Source organism: Siphateles boraxobius, unplaced genomic scaffold (genome assembly GCF_051911475.1).
Source record: "Siphateles boraxobius isolate OS27281-9 unplaced genomic scaffold, OSU_SipBor_1 8, whole genome shotgun sequence".
In the NCBI taxonomy this organism is placed as follows: Eukaryota; Metazoa; Chordata; class Actinopteri; order Cypriniformes; family Leuciscidae; genus Siphateles; species Siphateles boraxobius.
Window position 1 is genome coordinate 1,435,987 of NW_027509208.1, and position 22,210 is coordinate 1,458,196.

The following is a 22,210-nucleotide window of genomic DNA, read 5'->3' on the forward strand; positions in this document are numbered from 1 at the left end:
TATTCCTAACCTGTGCATATTCTTGAAATGAAATAATGGTTATGTAATCGTACATTTAAATTAGAAGCGCCTAAACGTAACATACTGACATGCGCTTCCACTAGATAATCTGATCCACAGGGTTTTTTTGTATATTCTTGTTTGCATTATCCCACAATATTCAGACATTTTTAAATCAAGGGAGGTAAAATTACAAACTGAAGTGGCCTGTTTGCCTGGGTATTAGTTCACACAAGCATCTAATTCCCATTTATATTCATGTTTCACAGCATTTTCTAAATTAAATATTACACTCTTGTATGCAATACATTTCACTGCACTTATAACTCAACAGTAATGAATTCTGATATGTCTTTCATACTGTTTTTTTTTTAGAGTTCTCTAAATTGTGCTTAAGATATGCCACAGAGGGCCACGAAAACAGATTGATTACATGAACAGGGTCACTGAAGTCTGAATCCAAGTTTGCAGGTGCTGTCAATCAACATGATTAATGCTTTCTTTAACTACTGAAACGACACATACTTTTAACAGAAACAAGCACAATGGCATAAGTGAACACACCCATGCTAAAGTTGACTAAAAAGAGGAATAAAAAAAAAATCATCTTTTGGAAATGTATCTTAATGCCTTAAAGGTATGAGGAAAAATCCAACCTTTAATGACACCAATTTTCTTTGTGAAAGACTAATGTCATAAATAAATGTTCTTCCTTAAAATACAGAGTGCATAAGTCAGGACACCCCTATGTTAAATTCCCATAGAGGCAGGCAGATTTTTGTTTTTAAAGGCACAAGGGGATCAATTCGCAGCATTAATTGGAATGGTCAAAACAGGCAGGGTCAAACAGTGGCAAACAGAACAGAGAAGGCAAGGCTGAGACAAACCAGGTAGACAGGCAAAGGGTCGAGGCAGGCAGAGAGAATCAGAGTCCAGTAAACAGTCCAGGGTCAGGGCAGGCAGACAAGGGTCAGCTACAATAAACAATCCACAGGTCAAACTCGGGAAGATAACGCTCAGAAATGATGGCCAGGGCAGATCAAGACTTCACACTGGTGTGGTGCGTGGAAGTGGTTTATATGTGTGTGTGAATGAGATGCAGGTGTGATTAATCAGCACAGTACAGGTGTATGGTGTTTGGTGTAATCAGTCCAGGGAGGTGCATGATGGGAAATGTAGTCCAAGTTAACCCAGGAAGTGCGTGGCTAATCGTGACACCTAGAGATTGGCGAGGGCTGCGTTCCAAACCGCATTCTCAATGAGTAGGTAGTTAATTTCAATGAGTACTTACTTAACGAGCGCTAAAAGAGTAGGTACTTTATAGCCAAATCTCATTGAGTATGAATGCGATCCGGACATCATCCGCCATGTTGACGTTATCATGTGACCTACGACACGTTATCACAAGCGCAACAACTTAAAAGATGAACGACACGTTTAATTCATCTATCTGTAAATATCTTGATATTGATGAAACTTGCTCATTTTGTGGTATTGTTGAAGAAACAGCTGCCAATTTATTTTGTGAATACATTTAGGGTTGATTTAAGTTGTTATATTTTAAACCCTACTAATGTGACCCACAGTTCCTTATAACAATTTTTAAGAAACCCCAAAATCGTTATCTCTTGAATATGTTGTTAATTTCTTTATTTTATACCCAAAAAGTTTCTCCTTCAAGTTTTCCTCTTTTCTTGATGAATTTACCTCTCGTTTCATCCCTCAGACAATAACAACAAAACTATTTTTTAATGTATTATGAAGAACTATTTATATTTAAAGATATTTAGCCTTGTTATTGTTCTTTTTGTATATATGTGTATAAATATCATATTATGATGTACACAAACCAATGATCTTTATGTTTTCTGTTTTGTCATTATGATTGTTCATTGTTAGATATAACTAGTATCTTTCCATGATCTTTATGTAATAAGTTTATAAGTTTAAATTATATGAGCGACAGGTGCACTAACACTTCATAACATCAGTAACTCGACAGCACAACCTAGAACAGTTTTCCTCTGCGTTTACTGTCTGCAGTGCACAAGGAGACGGGCCGCTCCTCGAAGATCTCCTTTGGAGAAACTGTTGACTTTATACTCGAAAAATGCAAGTATCGCTCATAAAAAATTAATATTACCTCAGAATGAATTGCATTGTTAGCCCACCCCAAAACTTAAACAAAATAATATTAAATGCTGACCAATACTTAATTATATTACTTTTTTATATACTAAAAATGATATAATTTAATAAAACAAGCAAAATGTAATTTGTTTTGTCATATGAGTTATGCATGAATACACGTGAACATCTCAATTGTCAGTCAAGCAATGAATTAATGCATACATTAAATAATTATATTTTATATACTGACAACAATAAGAAACATGAATAAATGAGTAAAAGAACAAATAAAAGTAACCATCACACAATAAACAAATGCATGCACATGAAACAAATCTTTATTCAAACTACAAGCATGTATTTGGGCGCTGAAGCCCACATCCTACTGCCATCTCAACACAGCGGTTCCCATTCTGCGGCTTTACTCTGATGAATTCACCAGAGGTGACCGTGCCTTCGTGCCGGAGCTTGTTTCTGCGCTGCGCTTCACAATCTGAGGCGATAAGGGCAGATGGAGAGATCTTATGACAGTTTCATCCATGGCACCGTTTCCAGGATTCAGCTCTGGGCTCCTCATCCTCAGTGCTCACACCAGTCTGAATAAAAACATGTTTAGTTACTTTATAGATTGGTTTATTTACCTTATTTACAGCACATTAGTCTAATGTCAACAGTGTTGACAACAGTGAATTAACGTGATCCTATCCTATGATAATGCCACACATACATCACTCAGATGTCTTTTTCATGTTGTGATGTGCTCATCTGCAATATGTCAATACTTACAATATTTTCCTTTCAGATGTAAATAGACATTTTAAATAAGCGTGTTTAAGATGTATATGGTTATGTAAATCCACTTTAGAGATGTTACGTGTGCTTAGAGCTCCCCTGTTAGCTAGCTATACAAAACATGTTTTTACAGCAAAATCACAACTATACTATAGTGTCTAACTACTTTACATCTTCAACAGTTAAAAACTCTACTCTATTGTAGTTTAACACATAAGGAACCGTGTTTACTCACATTTGAAAACCCCCGGCGTCGCTGATCTCCGTGATGTTTGATAATGACGTATGCTCTCGCGTGGCCTCCTGGGACAGAAAGACTATCCATCGGTTGAGCACTCAAAAATCGGGCCGGAAGCAGTAAGCCATCCGGGAACTTCTCCCCTACTCTTTTATGAATACTGATGTTTCGAACGTACTGCTTCCTTCACGTACTGTTTCCGCCTACTATATAGTAGGAAAGTAGGCACATTCGAACGCACTTAAGTCCAAATCTCGCGATAATTGGTACGTCACCCAGGTAATTCTCGCCTACTCTTTTAGATTAATACATACTTTTTCGCTCGCCTACTCTTTTCCCATACTAAATAGTAGGGAAGTATGCGGTTTGGAACGCAGCAATGGTGTTATTTCAGTTAAGCTAATAGCTGGTTTGATTTGCATTGAGAGATGATCTTATGGAAAGTGCCCCATGCCAATCTCTAGGTATGGTGAAGATTGTGTGATGATGTGGGATATTTTAATTCCAAAGGCCAAGGGAAATATTTTTATTATTATTTATATATATATATAAATACAAAATCTGCCTGCCTCTATGGAGAGAGAGAGAGAGAGAGAGAGAGAGTTATAATTGTAGTAGTTCACAATATTCAATATAATGCAATCTTTGTGAACATAAGATACTTCTTTCAAAGTCATTTAAACAATCTTCCTGACCCCAAACCTTTGAACGGTATATCAATCTTTGCTGAACTACACGAAGGTTATATGTGATTCTATATCAAATGAATCAATGGTTTCATTCATAATCCATTTAATCTTAGCTGATGTGTTTTCAATGTGATGTGAGATCAATGAATAGATCTTTTTTTGACATTGTGAATGTTGTAGATAATGAGAATTCAGATTTATTTTTGATCTGCCCAATAGAGGTTTGGCAGGGATACAAGGCGTGAGACCAGTTGCTTACAGGCCTAGAGAGAGAATTCATATATTTTAGAAGATTTGCTCTTAATCTATCTACCTCAACCTTTGCCATCCTTTAGACCTGTCTGTGTCACTCGGGCGTCAGATTGGAACAATGGCTAATTCAGGGGCATCTTCAGAAAACATCTGAAACATAATTGTTCCATCTTAAACTATCCCAGAGCAGCTGCTAACCAGATGGTTTGACAATTCACACAATTGTACACTGTAAATACTTATTTTTGGTATTATTACTGGATTTAGTGGTTTCTTACTGTATCAACTGTTTGTATTTTGTTTTCTATCAATTCTGGCAAAGAATCACATGCTTTTGTTATTTTGTAATTTTTTTTTACATTTAGCTGACACTTTTGTCCAAAGCGACTTACAATTGCTATATTTCAGAGGTTGCACGCCTCTGGAGCAACTAGGTTAAAGCCCAATTTATACTTCTGCGTCGAACTTAAGCCCAATTTATACTTCTGCGTCGAACTTAAGCCCAATTTATACTTCTGCGTCGAACTTAAGCCCAATTTATACTTCTGCGTCGAACTTAAGCCCAATTTATACTTCTGCGTCGAACTTACGCCGTAGGCTGTGCGTAGCGCGCGTACCCTCCGGCGTACCCTGACGTGCACCTCTCCAAAAATGTAACAACGCGTCTATTGTACGCGGACGCAAGCGCTGTGATTGGTCTGCTCAAACCGCTCCCTCGGGTTTCACATGCTCGCTCTGCGTGCGTCAACGCCGACAACGACGCAGAAGTATAAATTAAAACCAAAGCGTAAGCTACGGCGTAGAGGCTCCGGCGTAGGTCCGACGCAGAAGTATAAATCAGCCTTAAGTGTCTTGCTCAGGGACACATTGGTGTCTCACAGTGGATTCGAACGGGTCTCTCACACCAAAGGCATGTGTCTTATCCACTGCGCCATCACCCCTACATGCTCACCAAGGCTGAATTTATTTGATCAAAAATACAGTACAGAAGTATTGTGAAATATAATTTACAATTTAAGAATAACTTAGCCTATTTTTTTAACAGCAGCCCTTACTCCTAGTCTAATAAGCTGATATGCTGCTAATTTATTATTATTATCAATGTTGAAAACAGTAATATTTCAGCCAAAACCCTGATACATTGTTTTTCCTATTTCTTTGATAAATTGAAACTTCAAAAGAACAGCATTTGAAATAGAAATATCTTGTAACATTATAAATGTTGTTACTGTCACTTTTGATCAATATAATGAATCCTGGCTGAATAAATGTATTTTATTTTTCTTAAAAATAAAAAATAAAAATCTTACTCACCCCAAACTTTTGAATGGTAGTATTTATATTAGGTGTATTTTCCTGTGGTATAACATGAGCCAAAAATCCATTTTCTATCCCTAAAATAATATTTACATGTGTGAAAATGCGAACATGATTGAGGATCGGTCCTTTTGGAAAGATAGTATAAAACAACAGATTAAACAACGGCTCAATTTCCAACCAGCTGAACATGGAGTCACACTCGATTACTATTAAATCAATGCATCTGAGCCGCTGGTGGCTTGTCTTTGCTGTAAGGTAATTACACTTTAATTCAAGTCACATTTTACACTCCAGCTTGATCCTATTAAAGAGTGAGATGGCAATGGCCTTTGCTCGCTAAAACTACTAATCTGCATCTACGCCTGCCACCTGATGTTTCGAGTAAAGACTGAATCGTAATAAACCTCCGGGCCTTCAAAACCACACAACGACACAAAGGCAGGATCAAACGGTGTTCTGTTACGTTACACACATGACAGGCTGAAATTAATTTCATCATAACTGTAATGAGAGCACTGAACATTGAAGAGGAGAATGAGGAGTAATCACTATTAAATACAGTAGCTGTGTTAATCATAATATGTGTCTTTATGCGTTTATTGGTGGAAAGATTAGCCGACTAGTTTAATGACTTTTTAAAATATTGGACGTTTCATTGTTGTGGCATCCTATAAAGAGTTGCAGTGCACTGTTGGTGCTCTAAAAAAGAGCATATCTTTATTGAGAATCATTGCTTTTCATAGTGTCTCATTTCTCAGTGACCTTTTCCTCATACTGTCCTTCGGGAAGGAAAGACTTGAAAATGCATTTCACACGTCAGACTAAATTTATGCAAGATCTCCGTACTTTGACCCATTTACCGTGACACTTCTTGAGCCTTCTGCCTCACGGTTATCTGCAGATGTTAATATTTGATGTATGTGTGGTCAAAAGGACCAAGGTGAACCTCAAAACTGCTGAGGCTGACAAGTGTTATAAAAGAAGCTGTTCATTTTTCATCCCTAAGTTTTTGCATGACAATAATAATTGGAGGGGTTTGCATAGAAATTTTAAAGCAGAACTATAAACAATGAAACCTTTCTGAGACATCGCAATAAGAAAAAAACAAAAAAATCTGCTCATTTTAACAAAATGTTGCAGTTTACTGTCTCCTAATTATAGTCTTTCTCCCAGTATTACCTCCAATTACAGCACAACACCTCCTCTTCTAACGTCCCTTGCTGTGTCAACCTGATCAACATGTTTTTGACGCCAAATTACACCTACCACCCAACCAATTTATATTTAGTAAATGGAGACATTTCGGTGGACTTATTTGTTTATTTACTTGTCGGTTTGACAGCCTCTCCAAATAATGATTTTAAAGAAATGTTCTCATAAAACTGGTATTTATGCAGCAAATGCACAGAGCAATATGAGCTAATGGACTGTGTCGGTGGGTAAGGTCATGCTGCCAGGCAGATGGCTGGAGAGTGTTGATCAACAGCCTTATTAACAAAAAGGTAACAAAAAGGTCTGGATTTATGGGGCCGTGACTGCATTGTTTTTGGAAAATGCTCACATTAGCCAGCAATATCATAAATATGGAACACAAGTTAATCTGGGGCCTTGCTACGACAGTTAACAGCGTTAATCCGACCGTTGAGCGGAGCGTTAAAGACATACAGAAAAGATACAAAAACATGGTACAAGATGCCAAAAAATAAATATTTAAGAGGAACTATCCTATAAACCCTTTCCCTTCTCATAGCTATCTCCATAACGTCGTCAGCAAACCACAAATTAAGAGCCAATTTCCCTTTTCTTTTGGCTGTTTGTAATGTAACTGATTGTTATTGCTGGTTACCAAGGTAACAGAGTGTTAGCCTTGGGTAAGGTGTCTAATTTTTTTTTGGTCTAAATGAAGTCAGTCTTTATTTTTGTGAAACAGTCTAAATTGCATTAGACTATTCTATGAGCAAATTTTAGGCTTGTCTAACACTATAGACCGGTCTAAAATAGCTTTGTGAAACCGGCCCCTGTAGGTATACGAGTTTGATTAATCTTTGTGTTCAGCTCTGTTTTCTGTCATCTGCCTCATCCAGGAAAGTGACGAGTCTGCATACAGACAAGACGTCGGATAACTGGCTCTCTGGGGCAGTCATAATCACAACCTGGGGCTCAACACACACAAAACAGTGGAGATCATAGTGGACTTCAGGAGGAGGAGAAACACCCCAGCACTCCCCCCACTCACCATTATTATTATCATTAGACTTTATTGTCCACCTTGGTGGAAATTTGACTTCGACTTCTCCAAAAAGATATGCATCAGAGATGCCACAGTTAAAATTTCAAAAATACACACAATTAAGAGTATGACAGTACCACCATCAACATACAACAACAGAAATGGAAAGCAGCGCAGCGACAAAAAATGTTTTCAGATTGAATTAAGTTCCTGTATGGCATAGGGAATATAAGATCTCTCATAGATGTTCCGGCTTGCCCTTGGAACCCTGAATCTATCGCCAGATGGGAGCAACTCAAACTCTGAGTTGAGTGGGTGTAGGGTGTCTACTGATATCTGTCTGGCCTTCCTGAGTACCGCCCTATCAAATACATCCCCAAGCTGCCTTTGTGACTTGCCAATCACCTTCCCTGCAATATTAACAATTTTGGAAAGCTTGTTTTTGTCTTTCACATTCAGGTTGCCATACCAAGCTGTTATATTAAACTGTAAAATGCTTTCTACCAGGCCCCTATATGCCATCTCAAGAATGTGTTGACTGACCCTGAAGCTCCTCAACTTTCTAATTAAAAACAATCGCTGGTTAGCTCTCTTAAAAACATTCTCTGAGTTAACATAAAAATGTAAAGTGCGATCAATGATTGTACCCAAGTACGTACATTTTTCTACTACCTCCACAGGTCGGCTGTTAAGTACAACAGGGGCGATGTTACTGGCTCCTCTTGGTTTCGTTTGTATTATAAGTTCTTTTGTTTTAGTCACGTTCATTTCCAGTTTAACAGTCTGACACCAGTTCTGCAGTAAAGTGACTTGGCTAAAGTAAGCTTCCTCATGTGCTGCATTATTTTCTGTGAGAAGTCCTACCAAGGCCATGTCATCAGCATATTAAAGTAAACTAACATTGGTGCTGTGCACAGTCATGTCATTTATATAAATTGAAAACAGCAAAGGGGACAACACACAGCCTTGTGGTGCTCCAGTATTTATAATCTCATCTGAGTAGACCCCATTCATTAAGACCCTCTGAGGGCAATCAGTTAAGAAACTTCTAACCCATTGAATGAGCCGCCATTCACCTTCATCCTATGAAGTTGTTCTAAAAAAATATCAATTTGCATAGTATTAAAAGCAGAAGTAAAATCAATAAAAAGAACCCGAGCAAGTGATTTTGGTTGTTGCAGGTGTTTAGCTATTTGATGTGCAAGAGTAAGTGTTGTGTCCTCTGTGCCCCTGTGTGACCCATAGGCAAATTGAAGGGGGTCAAGTTGATTCCCAACACAAGACATAAGATGGGTGCTGACCACTCTCTCCATACACTTGGCTAAGAGTGGAGTGAGTGCCACTGGTCTAAAGTTCCAAGGGTTGTAGCCCTAGAGACTTTAGGCACAGGTATTATTGTGGATTTCTTCCATGAGTTTGGAAAAACAAACTCATGGAAAGCCACAATTCAGCAAAATTTGAAACAGCTGAGTAAGAACCCCTTTAAGCTGTTGAGACTGAGCATGCCTTTAGCACCCTTCCTTGAAGGCCATCTGGCCCAGGGGCTTTATTTGGTCTGATTTTAGAGAGACACATGGCTACCTCTTCTTCAGAAAGCTGTATATGATCATAGCTACCAATCTGATCACAGGTAATATTGCAGCCTATGTTTGAGTCTCTCACATCGTATCTTCCATAGATGTTTAAAGCTGCAGTAGGGAGTTTTGAGAAAATGTTGACTTAGCCTGAAAATTTGAAGAAGCACAACTTACAGGTCCGACCCCCTTGCTCTCTGCTGCACTACAGCCCTCCACAGCTCCTCCCCCACAGCTCCTCCCTCCACAGCTCCTCCCTCCACAGCTCCTCCCCCACAGCTCCTCCCCCACAGCTCCTCCCTCCACAGCTCCTCCCCCACAGCTCCTCCCTCCACAGCTCCTCCCCCCACAGCTTCTCCCTCCACAGCTCCTCCCCCACAGCTCCTCCCTCCACAGCTCCTCCCCCACAGCTCCTCCCTCCACAGCTCCTCCCCCCACAGCTTCTCCCTCCACAGCTCCTCCCCCACAGCTCCTCCCTCCACAGCTCCTCCCCCACAGCTTCTCCCTCCACAGCTCCTCCCTCCACAGCTCCTACCTCCACAGCTCCTCCCCCACAGCTTCTCCCTCCACAGCTCCTCCCCCACAGCTCCTCCCCCCACAGCTTCTCCCTCCACAGCTCCTCCCCCACAGCTCCTCCCCCCACAGCTTCTCCCTCCACAGCTCCTCCCCCACAGCTCCTCCCCCACAGCTCCTCCCTCCACAGCTCCTCCCCCCACAGCTTCTCCCTCCACAGCTCCTCCCCCACAGCTCCTCCCTCCACAGCTCCTCCCCCACAGCTTCTCCCTCCACAGCTCCTCCCTCCACAGCTCCTACCTCCACAGCTCCTCCCCCACAGCTTCTCCCTCCACAGCTCCTCCCCCACAGCTCCTCCCCCCACAGCTTCTCCCTCCACAGCTCCTCCCCCACAGCTTCTCCCTCCACAGCTCCTCCCTCCACAGCTTCTCCCTCCACAGCTCCTCCCTCCACAGCTCCTCCTCCCACAGCTTCTCCCTCCACAGCTCCTCCCCCCACAGCTCCTCCCTCCACAGCTCCTCCCTCCACAGCTTCTCCCTCCACAGCTCCTCCCTCCACAGCTCCTCCCCCCACAGCTCCTCCCTCCACAGCTCCTCCCCCACAGCGGAGCCTGCCGTGAACGCGCAGGCTAGTAAGCAGGACCACCGATGACGGCGGATTATAAACAGTTATGGAACATTCACTAGTAGGGGCGAAACATCAACAATATGCTTTACATTGACTATGGCCTGCCCATACTTTGACAACAAACTTGGTCCTCAAATCATTATGTATTTTGCAATACATGTAACTTTGTAAAGTTGCACTCTTTCTATAAGTTATAAATAGCTACTAAGATAACGTTAAATGATTAGTTCACTTTAAAAAAAACTTTTGCTGATAATTTACTCACCCCCATGCCATCCAAGATGTCCCTGTCTTTCTTTCTGCAGTCGAAAATAAATTAAGTTTTTTGATGAAAACATTCCAGGCTTTTTCTCCATATAATGGACTTCAATAGGACACAAACGTTTCAAGGACCAAATGACAGTTTCAGTGCAGCTTCAAAGGGCTTTAAACGATACCAGACGATGAATAAGGGTCTTATCTAGCGAAACGATCGGTCATTTCAAAAATAAATAAAAAACTTTAAGTTTTATAAGCACAAATGCTCGCCTTGTTCTGTTCTGTGATGCACGTTCGTGATCCTGTTCGAACTCGTTCATCAAAATGAACAAATCTTTTTTCGAGTCATTTCGTTCGTTGAATGAACGAAATGACTCGAAAAAAGATTCGTTCATTTGGATGAACGAGTTCGAACAGGAGAGACATGAACGACGGTACGCGCTCGCGCTGTGCAAGAGAGGGGTGATCAGCGCGTACACGAGCGTGATTGACACTGCTAAGACATTCCTCCTGGCTCTGATTGGTTGTTTCTGACCGGGAGTGGTGTATTTCTGCAAATGGCAATAGGACCACAGGGAGGAGCCAGAGGAGCTTGATTTTTTTCACAGATTATCTGTCTCATATTCTACTTTCAGGACATAATGACAGTTTTAACAAATATTTGTTTACAAAAGCTACCTACTGGAGCTTTAAATCATTAACAAATTTGCCACAATCTGCCACGTTTACACTTTGTTTTTTTCCTTCCCTACCCATTATTGTATTTAATCCCTCCCATGCTTGATTTGCATTGCTAATTCAAAATCTTTGCTCAACCTTATTCTTAAAATCTATTTTTGCTATAAAAACATCATGAACAGAACTGTGGAAGCAGTGGTCATTGAGGTTTCTGGGCACTACCATCTCACTGAAGTGGGACAGTCACATCGGGACTCCATAATAAAAAGGCCCAGTTGTACTTCCTTCGCCAGCTGAGGAAGTTCAACCTGCCACAGGAGCAGCTGATTCAGTTCTACTCAGCCATCATTGAGTCTGCTCTATGTTCATCTATAGCTGTTTGGTTTGGTTCACGCACAAAATCAGACATCAGGAGACTACAACGGACTGTCCGGCCTCCAGGACCTGTACTCTTAAAGGGGCAGGTAAAATCATCAGAGACTCCACTCACCCCGGCCACAACCTTGAACCGATGCCATCCGGACGGCGCCTCAGAGACACTAGAACATCTAGACGCAGGAACAAATCTTCTCACCGGCTATTTCCCTCTTGAACAATTAAATGCAACTTTTTTGTGCAATATCCTATTTATTCATATTAAGATTCACAATACTGCAAGTATGTTCATTATCAGTAAATGTTTATTCAGACTAAACCTATTTGTGTCTTTATACTTTTTTATATTTTTTATTCTTAAATGTAATGTGTCTTGTTATTTTTATGTGCGAACTGGAAGCTTTAATTTTTACCATTATGGCCAGTCATGGCCTAACGGTAACAGAGTTGGACTGGTGACCCAAAGGTTGCTGGTTCGATTCCAGTACCGGCAGGAATATGACTGAGGTGTCCATAAGCAAGGCACCTAACCCCCAATCGCTCCCTGGGCGCCACTCAAGGCTGTGTGTATCCACGTTTGCAGTGTGTGTGTTCACTACTCACTACTCTGCTCCTAATGTGTGTGCACTTACTTGGTTGGGTTAAATGCAGAGGTCAAATTCCAAGTATGGGTTACCATACTTGGCCATCACGTGTCACTTTCACTTTTCACTTAATGCCAAGGTAAATTCCTTGTGTGTACATCACACTTAGAAGTAAACCTGTTTCTGATTCTGATAACCCTGGGTTTTAAAGACCTGCTACAGAGACCTTACTTAGTTCTAAAATCCTACAGTGAGTCCTTTTGAATCAGACAAACAATCATAAACCACCCAAGTTGTTTAACTTATTAAATAATAATTTGCTTTGTACAGTTGCAAAAACTCTCACGCTTAGTCTTAAAATCAGCGTGAAATGAAAGTTGCGATGGTCTATTCTTCCTTATTGTGACACATAGTGAAACGGCTTCTTGAACAGGAAAAAATGTCAGGGGGCGGGGACTTTTGTCTATCGATAACTGATTGGATTGTTGATTGGCAAGTTTTGATGAAAGAGCAGGCGGGCACATTCATTTAACAAAAAAAAAATGTGCACAGATAAATCATTTATAATAAATACTTCAATATTCCAAAAATTTTGATTTCGTAATGACTTTAATTTATAATTGGAGTAATAAATACATACTATTATTTTTGCTGTATGTTTCAGGAAACTTACACTAGAGCAGATCTACATGGCAACATTTACACATTAATAATTAAGTAATTAAACAGGATGCGTGTCTTTGCCGGGTTTACCTGACAGCAAATGTATGAAAAGTGTGATATATGAAACATGATAACCGAGGATTCTGTTTACCCTGGCCTGAGAATGACCAAAGTTAACCATTTCAATTCTGAAAAGGCCATTTGTTTTCTGAGTAGGCGAGTAGAGCAGGAATTTGACCCGGGATCTGCAATACAAGAGTGACGTCTAGTGGTTACAACTTTTGTTCACAGAATACATATATAAACCCATTGAACCCACAGGAACTCTTTTGTAGGCTATCCCCTAATAATAGGTAGCCTACACATATTTTGTCTTGATAGGATAACATCTATTAGAATTTAACTTATACTCTATGAGTCGCAAATTACTAACATAAATAAATAAATATTTAGAAAAGTCCAAACGTTCGAGATGTGACTGCTCCATTGCATCTGAAAAGCTTCGCACAAATGTTTTGTAACAACAGCACGAAACCCTACGGTCAGAGAAGACAGACAGACAGGCAGACAAGAGACGACAAGCTGAGCATTCCACTGGGTCACCGACAACATTCATTTAATATCTGGATGGATCGAGAGTTCCGCGGTGTGTTTATCGACACTGCTGCATAGTTTTATCTGTAAAATGCACCGGTAAGTGAAACGCTATTTCAACAAACCAGTGGATGTTTACTTATATATGCAACGCAAATCTTAATGAATAGGCCTATTCTAACGATCTAACCGTGATAACGGCAGTTCCATGCCCAGGGTTATCATCAGTCTGCTCAAAAACAATCAGATGTCTATATTTAACGTTACTGTAACTAAATTTGCCTGTGGAGGACCAACCGTTCTAGTATTTTGTCACATAATGCTTTCCGTCATGACTAGTTTGAGTCTGAATCCTTTCCGCGAATCGATTCTTTCGATCAGGTTTTTTTGTTTGTTTTTTGTTAAACAGTCCAAAACATCAAAGCATTAAGGCAATACAGATAAACATGGAAGATTGCCAATGTAACAAAATAACAACAATAACAACAACAATGTAATACATTTACACATCAAGAGGACAAAAAGGATGAATATAGAGATAGTTTTCGCTACTTTGGGATTAGCAGAGCTTTGGATAGTTTCCAGGCCTACTTCTAGATCATCTTTGAATAGAGAAAAAAGAGGTTTAAAGCCAGTACATTTTTGTTTATGTATTTGAAATATGGCTAGTAGGAAACAAATTGTGTAATATTTCCCTATATTCTCTTTTTTGAGTAGTCAAACAATCCAAAGAAAACCTCTTTAAAACAGAAAGAAAGAGTCACTTACAAAATAAGATTGTATAAACATTAACAAATCTGACCAACATTTCTCTGTGTGTGTGAGTGCATTGCCAAAACAAGTGAATTATCATCTTCCTCAGAAGAGTGACAAAAGCAGCAATTAACTTCAATGTCTGACTTATTTTCCAAAGAAAGGCTTTGGTCGGCTAACATTTATGAATTAATAAAAATGTTATTTCTTTTACTTTATTGATAAGAAGATACTTATGAGGCAAAGACCATAATTCCTCCAAAGATTCTCTACAATATTATTCAAATATGGTATTACTACACAAGGAATTGTTATTATCTGTCTGGAAGAGAGCTCTTATTTTATAATTATTCTTTTGTCACTCTACAGAAAAGCATATATTTCCGATCACTGTGTCAGTTAGGTTCAGAGAGTAAGTAGGCCTACATGGAAATGTCCCTTGCAAGAGAAAAGCCATTTCACAGGGAATGGCATTGGAAACAATGGCATATTCATTAGCAGTTATAGGAATTTTATTTTTCTGTAAAAAAAATCTGAATAGTTATAAAGTCTGACATTTGAGTTAAAAACTAAAAAAAGCTTGTTTTTGAACCAGTTGTCAAAGAAAAGTGATTTATTCTTGTAGAGAATACCCTTATAGTTCCATAATATCCGTGAGGTGAAAAGTTGTGTTTGTGTATTAGGGACCAGGCCAAAAGCATCTGCTAATGGAAATTAAAAACAGTTTGATATGGATCTTTGTAACATTATAGTTTAAAGTAGAAAATCCAGGCCACCAACTTTAGAGAAAATACAATTAGGGATAATATTCCAAAGTGAAGGAAATTTTAATAATCTTTTTTTTCTTGTATTTTTCCAAACAAAATTATTTAACATGCTTTCAAGCTTTTTTAAATGTTCCTTTATCAACTTCAAGGAGAGAGCTTCATGTGAGTCTCGACAATATTTCAGCTTTAGAGAGTAAAAATCTTCCTCTTATCGACAAGTCTCTCAGCCAAGAGTAGAGTTTCCTTTGGGTTTTCCTTTAGGGTCTATATTTAGTTTAGCTAGCCTAAATATTGTTTGTTGGTCTTTGTTAATGTCAATTAACCAGCTGGCTTATGATAGTTTGTCGATAGTCAATTGTATTAACTACTAACTTACCATATAGTTAGTACCATAGCACACCATTGCCATAGTGTGAATTTAATTGCTTTCTATGTAAACATTTTGAACGGTTTTATCCTTGGTTTTATTTTGTGATTATTATAATTAATTTCTATGTAAAGCACTTTGAATTGCCATAGTGTATGAAATGTGCTATATTTATAAACCTGCCTTTCCTTGTCTAGCCTACTACTAGAAATATGCAGAGCTAAAAATTGAGAGTCAAGCGAATAAGCATGTCTAACTCCATGTGACAAAATTAATATTGGTGAGTATAATTTAATAGCACTATTATTATTTCTATATAATGTCCTGATGGCTCTACAAACTGCTTTAGTTACTTACTTTTCGCGCCGTCACTCAAATCATCGGTGTACTACATTCAAGCGTCGGTTCTGGTTCTCGGCTGATAGTAATTCATAGAAATGATCCGACTCAAAATAATGATTCATTCACGAGATTCGGACATGGCTGGTGACGTCATATTCAAACGCCATCGACAGTCTGTGTTTGTTGTGTTAGCATGAAGCAACAGTAGACGTCTTTTCACAACAGTTTTCGGGTTTCACTCAGCTCAGATGTTACTAAAAAGAGTCGGTTTACGATAAGAGGACGTTACATGCCTCGACACACTAATTCTAATTATGTCAGACCAGGAATGTCTCCCGAGTAAGTTCATATATGGATTGTGAGTTTTGACTATATGCGACTATCAAAAGCAAAACGGCATGATACTATCATCTATTTTAATATATCAACATAATTATGGAAGGTTTTAACAGACAAAATAAAAATAAGTAAATAATAAAAAAATATAATATATATCATGGATTGTTTCTATAAATAAATACATTGAAATGTATATCATGTCGTAAATTAGGTCATTTTTTATTTATGTATATACAGTTCATTGTGCTCATTTATTGATTGCAATAGCATAGTTTAACTGTGGAATTTTTATATAACTATTGTAACCACAGGTAAAAGCATGAGTGACTCTTGATTTCCATGCTTAGTTTCTAACTATGATATTAGAAAAAATTGTAGCATAAACACATTTACAATACAAACCATAACTGCTATAGTAAAAAAAAAATCTTAATAAAAAGTCTTATTTATAATGATTCAACAATATTTCAGGCAAAGCAACTTCAGTTAGTGTACTTGTTTCAGAGTAAAACCATGATAAATATTTCTAAAAGTTTGCTCTGTGGTATAATGAATGAGGTTTTCTTTCCTCTTGCAGTCATCCCATGCTTGGCCGTTACCTGAGCACAGTGGGCTTTCCACAAGCTCAGACCGTTTACAACAACTGGAGACACTGGTATCAGCCTAGTCATTTATGGTGGACACAACCACCTCACCGGCAGCATCCCTCTTCCTCCTTCAGCACTGTCAGACACTTCTCCAACAGGCCCCCGAGACCTCCGGATCCGTACAACTGGAGTTCCTGGAGGCGATCTGACATATTGCCACACACTCAACCCAGACGAGGCCTTCACCTTTCTGCATTTCTGATGGACCGTTCTGAACGGGAGCCACCTCCAAAGAGGAGGAAGAGCGCGGATGGGAGGCCGGCAGGGGAAAGATCTCAACGCTCACCTGAACGTATACCTCCAAATGGCAGCAGGAGTCCAAAGGGAAGTCCTGAATGGCTACGCTGTGTAACCGGTATTCCAGTGCCTCCTGGGAAATTTCCTTCAAGCCCAGAGAGGACTGCAGCCACACCAGGTGAATAATTTGGATGTTCCTTTTAATTTATATTGATGTATGTAGTTGTGAATAAAAAGTCAAATCCACAAACTGTTCACTTCACAGAGTTGAAGAGACAATGGGAGGATCTTTCTCAACTTTGTAATGCTGCATCTGCGAAAGGAGGGAAACAAAAATGGCCGTTTGATTTTTCTGTGATGTCCTACAATATCCTCTCGCAAGACCTGCTCTGTGATAACACATACCTTTACAGACACTGTAATCCTCCCGTTCTGGACTGGCGACACAGGTTTTCAAACATCATCAAAGAGCTGGAACAACACAGTGCTGATGTAAGTGAATGGGCTTTTCTTGAAATAATCATTTGTGGAATATTTCATTATTTCTAATTTCCATGTAAAACCTATTTAGGTAAAATTGCTGGGTTACATTCTCTGGCCTTTTGTGTTTAATACCGTACATTGTTACCAGTCACACATCACTACTAAAATGCCATTCAGAACTGTCTGACTGGTTTGAACTTTTTGACAGCAAATTTCTTACTTCAGAGTGTACAGACATTATACATTCTAGACTAGAGCCTTTTATATTATTTTTATGTAATGGTAGGGATACACAGATATTTAAATCACGGTTAATATAAATAAGCCGTTATTGTTATGACTGGTAACGGTAAATGCCAGGTTGGATACATCGATTTTAAGATTTGATAAAGATTACATTTAGCAGGGTTATTAAAAAGACTAACTTTAAGTGAGTAAATGCCTAACGATGCTTTGTTTTTATATTCAGTGGACAAGAATGGATGATTTTCTTAAAATATCTGCAATAACTTTTTTTGCTATAGATAATGTGCCTGCAGGAGGTGCAAGAGGACCACTATAAACAACAAATCAAACCCTCGCTAGAATCTTTAGGTACTTGCTTTACTTCCTTGATGACTCTTTATTTCTCTTTAGTTTTGTTTGTTTATTTTGTCTATTTTCACAAATGGACTCTTTTTAACCATACTGTATCAAATCAATAGAGAGGAATAGCACTTAATTTTTAGCGCAGCAATTCTCTGCCCTTAAAACAGGCTACCATTGTGAATACAAACGGAGAACGGGACTTAAGCCTGACGGATGTGCTGTGGTCTTCAAACGTGAGCGCTTCTCTTTGGTCTCCTGTCATCCCGTGGAGTATTTCCGGCATGGCATCCCTCTATTGGACCGTGATAACGTGGGCCTGATCGTTCTGCTGCGGCCCATTGACCCTCATAGCTCTCTCACCAACATCTGTGTGGCCAACACACATTTACTGTACAACCCTAGGCGCGGGGACATTAAACTGGCCCAGCTGGCTATGCTGCTGGCAGAGATAAACCGGGTGGCCCAGTTACCTGACAGCAGCGTTTGTCCTGTGCTGCTCTGTGGGGATTTTAACTCCATTCCCTGGTCTCCCCTGTATCGCTTTATTAAGGACAGCAGACTGGACTATGATGGCATAACTATTGGGAAGGTAGAGAATCTTGGGGCACTTCCTTGCTTTTTATCTTTTCAGACTATGGCTGCGTCCGAAATCGCATACTCTATTGAGTAGGTACTTAATTTGAATAAGTAATTACTTCACAACCGCTAAAAAGTACATTCTATATAGTATGAGTGTGTGGTATGAATGTTATCTGGACCTACTACATTCGCCATGATGTCATTATCATGTGACCTACCAGCGTCAGTTACATCGCTTCACCTCCATTCATAATTCCCCTCCCATGGCATCATGGGATAGTAAAGCTTCCATCGTATGCGCACTTCAGAATCTCGCCAGAAGAAGTGGGTCATCCGGGTACTTATTGTCTAATCTTTTATGAGTACTGTGAATTTGGACTTATTTCTTTTGTCACATGGTGTCGTTGCCTACTATATAGTAGGGAAGTATGTGATTTCGGATGCAGCCACAGTTTTGGCATCTCTTAAATTTTCTGACTTGATTTTGCAGGTGTCAGGACAGGAGGAGAACCCAAGAGGGCAGCGTATTTTAACTGTGCCAATTTGGCCCAAATGTCTGGGCATCTCTCAGCAGTGCCAGTACGAAAGCCAAACAACAGGTCACCTTTCAGCCCTTATTACATATAATATACTGTAAACAGAAAATAATATTTTCTAAGAACATTTGAAAACTGTAACAACAAACATTATGTTCCACAGTGTATTTTAAATGTTATTTATAATGACAACTGTAAAAACTTTTATTAAAAATATTATATATAAAAAAATTATTACTATTTTAAAAAGCTGTTTTCTATTAAAACAGCATTTATTTGGAATATAAATATTTTATAACAATGTAATTGCTTAACTGTGACTTTTGATCAATTTAATGCATTCTTTCTGGATAAGAGTAATATGTATATATATTTATTTTACATACTGACCCCAAACTTTTGAACGGTAGTGTATGATAACCATTATGGGGACATTTTTTTCCTGCTCTGTTATTAACAGTTACAGAAAATACAGGAGACCCTAAACAGTTATGTCATAAATACAAATGTATGATTGTTATAAGATTAGATTCAAAATATCAAACAAAGTGGCATGTGAAAATAAATTATGCTAGACCTTTTCTTAAAAGACAAACACTTTCATTTTAGTCATTTTTGAAGTGAATTTTAATTAGCTGCTGTCATTGAAAAAGGATTTATGATGCATGAATTCTGTAATTTAGGGCAAATTATGTTAATTCATCTGGTTTAATCTAGTGTCCAAATACATCCAAATATGTCTCCAATATATCTATTGTTTTATCATTTAAACTTTAGGCAAATGCCACTTACTTGTATATATAAGTAAGTGGCATTTGCCTAAAGTTTAAATATTTTATATATATATATATATATATATATATATATATATATATATTTTTTTTTTAATTTGGCTTAAGTGTCCAAATGCTTTTTGGGGCCACTGTATGCACTTTGAAAGAAACTTTGACATTTAGTGTAAATTTACAGTGTAGTATAGTCTAATATTGATTTAAACAGAGTCCGGTCTGTAATGGCATTCTGGAATAGCTTTAAATATGCAGCTGCTAACATTTAGTTTGAATTATTTACACAGATTCTGATTTGAAGGATTTGGAGCAAACAGAACTGGATGGGTAAATATAAATCTCAATATATCTCTACAGTGCCTTGCTTGATTCACTCATATAAACCCTTGCCCATAGTTTCTGTAGCTCGTTTTGTGTTTCTTAGCTGTTGATGTTTTAAAATCTTGACAGTCAGTGCTGTTCAGCAAATCTAAGCTGAAGAAATTTGACAACTCCCGTGATGTATTTTCTCAGCGTGTCGAACTTAAATGTTTTTAACAGTAATCGTTCTTCTCTCATGTGTTCTGTTCTGTAGTTTCACCGAGCCCAGCATAGAGCACGGTTTAAAGCTGACCTCTGCGTACTCGCACTATCTCAAAGAGAGCGGTCAGTCTGAGATCACCACATGTCACTCACGTACAGCCATCACTGTCGATTACATCTTCTACTCCGCGGCACCGGGGGATGTGATGGCTCAAGCAGGTTTGACCATTACATTACTATTCTCTTTCCTCGGAAATATCAGTTGTTGTTTAATGTAACATTTCATTCAGATGATTTATTACTACAGCTATTGCGATTGCTGTCGCCACATGAATATGTATATCCTCAAAGTAGAAGCTGATGCCAGTAGACTATCAATATAAATGTTACATCACCACTCCTTTAGTCATGTGACCTGTGATGCTGCAGTTTGCTGCAGTGCAGTACATTCAACAGCAACATTTCTGCTCCCGCTGCTGATTACAATAGTGTTTTGTTTTTTCCACACTTACCCAGAATGCAGTGTGACACCAGAGAAGGGTCTGCAGCTGCTGGGCAGGTTAGCCCTGGTAGGGAAAGATGAACTCCATGAGGTTAATGGCCTTCCCAACCAGCATAACTCCTCTGACCACCTGCCGCTTTTGACACGCTTCCGTCTACACCCTTGAGCCGATGGCTGACAGAACGAAAAGTGTTTGCGATGATCCTACAGCCTTTAAATCCTTTTGTGGCCAGAAGATAAATTGTTTAACAAACTCACGGTACAATGTAAACCGTTTTTTCACACCAGTAAAGAAATGATTCACAGATTCTCTTAAAGGGATAGCTCACTCTAAAAGGAAAATTCTGTCATCATTTACTCGCCTTCAAGTTGTTTCAAACCTGCATGAATGTCTGTCTTCTGTTGAACACAAAAGAAGTACCAAACAGTTGATGGGCCCCATTCACTTCCATGGTGTTTTTTTCCTCATGCTAATGGAGGTCAATGTGGTCCATCTACTGTCTGGTTACCAACATTTTTTAAAATATCTTCCTTAAAGAAAGAAATTCATAAAAGTTTGGACCAACATGAGTAAATTATGACAGAATTTTATTTTTTAAGTGAACTATTCCTTTAAGACTGTCTGTATCAATCTTAAAGCAGAAGTGGAACTTGTCTGTAAGTTGTGAGCATAGATACCTGCATTTTCCAGTTAATAATGGGACATTCATACTATACCCATTAAATTAGGGATGTTTTATTGTGAATTATGGCAGCTTTGATTCTAAGCAAGCTATTTGATGAATATGTTCATATTTTTTTATTTTCAAGGTTTTACAAGGCATCTCCGTTTCAGACCTTGATTTATAAAAGATTATAATAAAAAGTGGAAAAATAAAAAGTGATTTTATCTTACAGCTGTTGAAGTATTTTTGTTGTGTTGTATTGCAGTTCATTTTTTATATTATATATCCTTATATATATATATTTACATACTGTATATATAAAATATAATTTATAATAAAAAAATAAGTTACATTTTTTTTTAAATATTACATTTACATTAATGCATTTGGCAGATGCTTTTATCCAAAGCGACTTACATTGCATTCAAGATGCACATTTTATCAGTTTTTGCTTTCTCTGGGGATAGAACCCATGACCTTGGCGTTGCTAGCACTTTGCTCTACTATTTGGAGTTATTTTATTGTGTTATCGTCTATATATTTATAGTTCTTCTACATTTTTATTTGTATAGTTATTT

The 22,210-nt window shown here is 38.6% G+C and overlaps 2 protein-coding genes across 2 annotated transcripts in view; one reads left to right on the forward strand and one right to left on the reverse strand.

The window, feature by feature from the left end:
• LOC143729397 (uncharacterized) overlaps window positions 1-15,853 on the reverse strand; it is a 44,185-nt gene extending 28,332 nt beyond the window's left edge. Inside the window, exon 1 of the transcript XR_013199994.1 lies at window positions 15,762-15,853. The gene's annotated coding sequence lies outside the window, so the exon portion shown is untranslated. The remainder of the gene's footprint in view (window positions 1-15,761) is intronic.
• Window positions 15,854-15,889: 36 nt separating this feature from the next.
• On the forward strand, window positions 15,890-21,861 carry angel2 (angel homolog 2 (Drosophila)). Its single transcript, XM_077220625.1, has 9 exons — window positions 15,890-16,085; window positions 16,663-17,147; window positions 17,235-17,461; window positions 17,977-18,046; window positions 18,208-18,629; window positions 19,110-19,218; window positions 20,231-20,270; window positions 20,518-20,684; window positions 20,982-21,861. Exons 1-9 carry the CDS (start codon window positions 16,036-16,038, stop codon window positions 21,131-21,133), a joined length of 1,722 nt encoding a protein of 573 aa, XP_077076740.1. The 5' UTR covers window positions 15,890-16,035; the 3' UTR covers window positions 21,134-21,861.
• Window positions 21,862-22,210: the final 349 nt, after the last annotated feature.

Coding starts and splice junctions, on each gene's coding strand:
- angel2 (XM_077220625.1), top strand. CDS start 16,036: ATGCCTCGACACACTAATTCTAATTATGTCAGACCAGGAATGTCTCCC. Junction 20,271..20,517: donor GAGCAAACAGAACTGGATGG/GTAAATATAAAT, acceptor TCTGTTCTGTAG/TTTCACCGAGCCCAGCATAG. Junction 20,685..20,981: donor GGATGTGATGGCTCAAGCAG/GTTTGACCATTA, acceptor ACACTTACCCAG/AATGCAGTGTGACACCAGAG.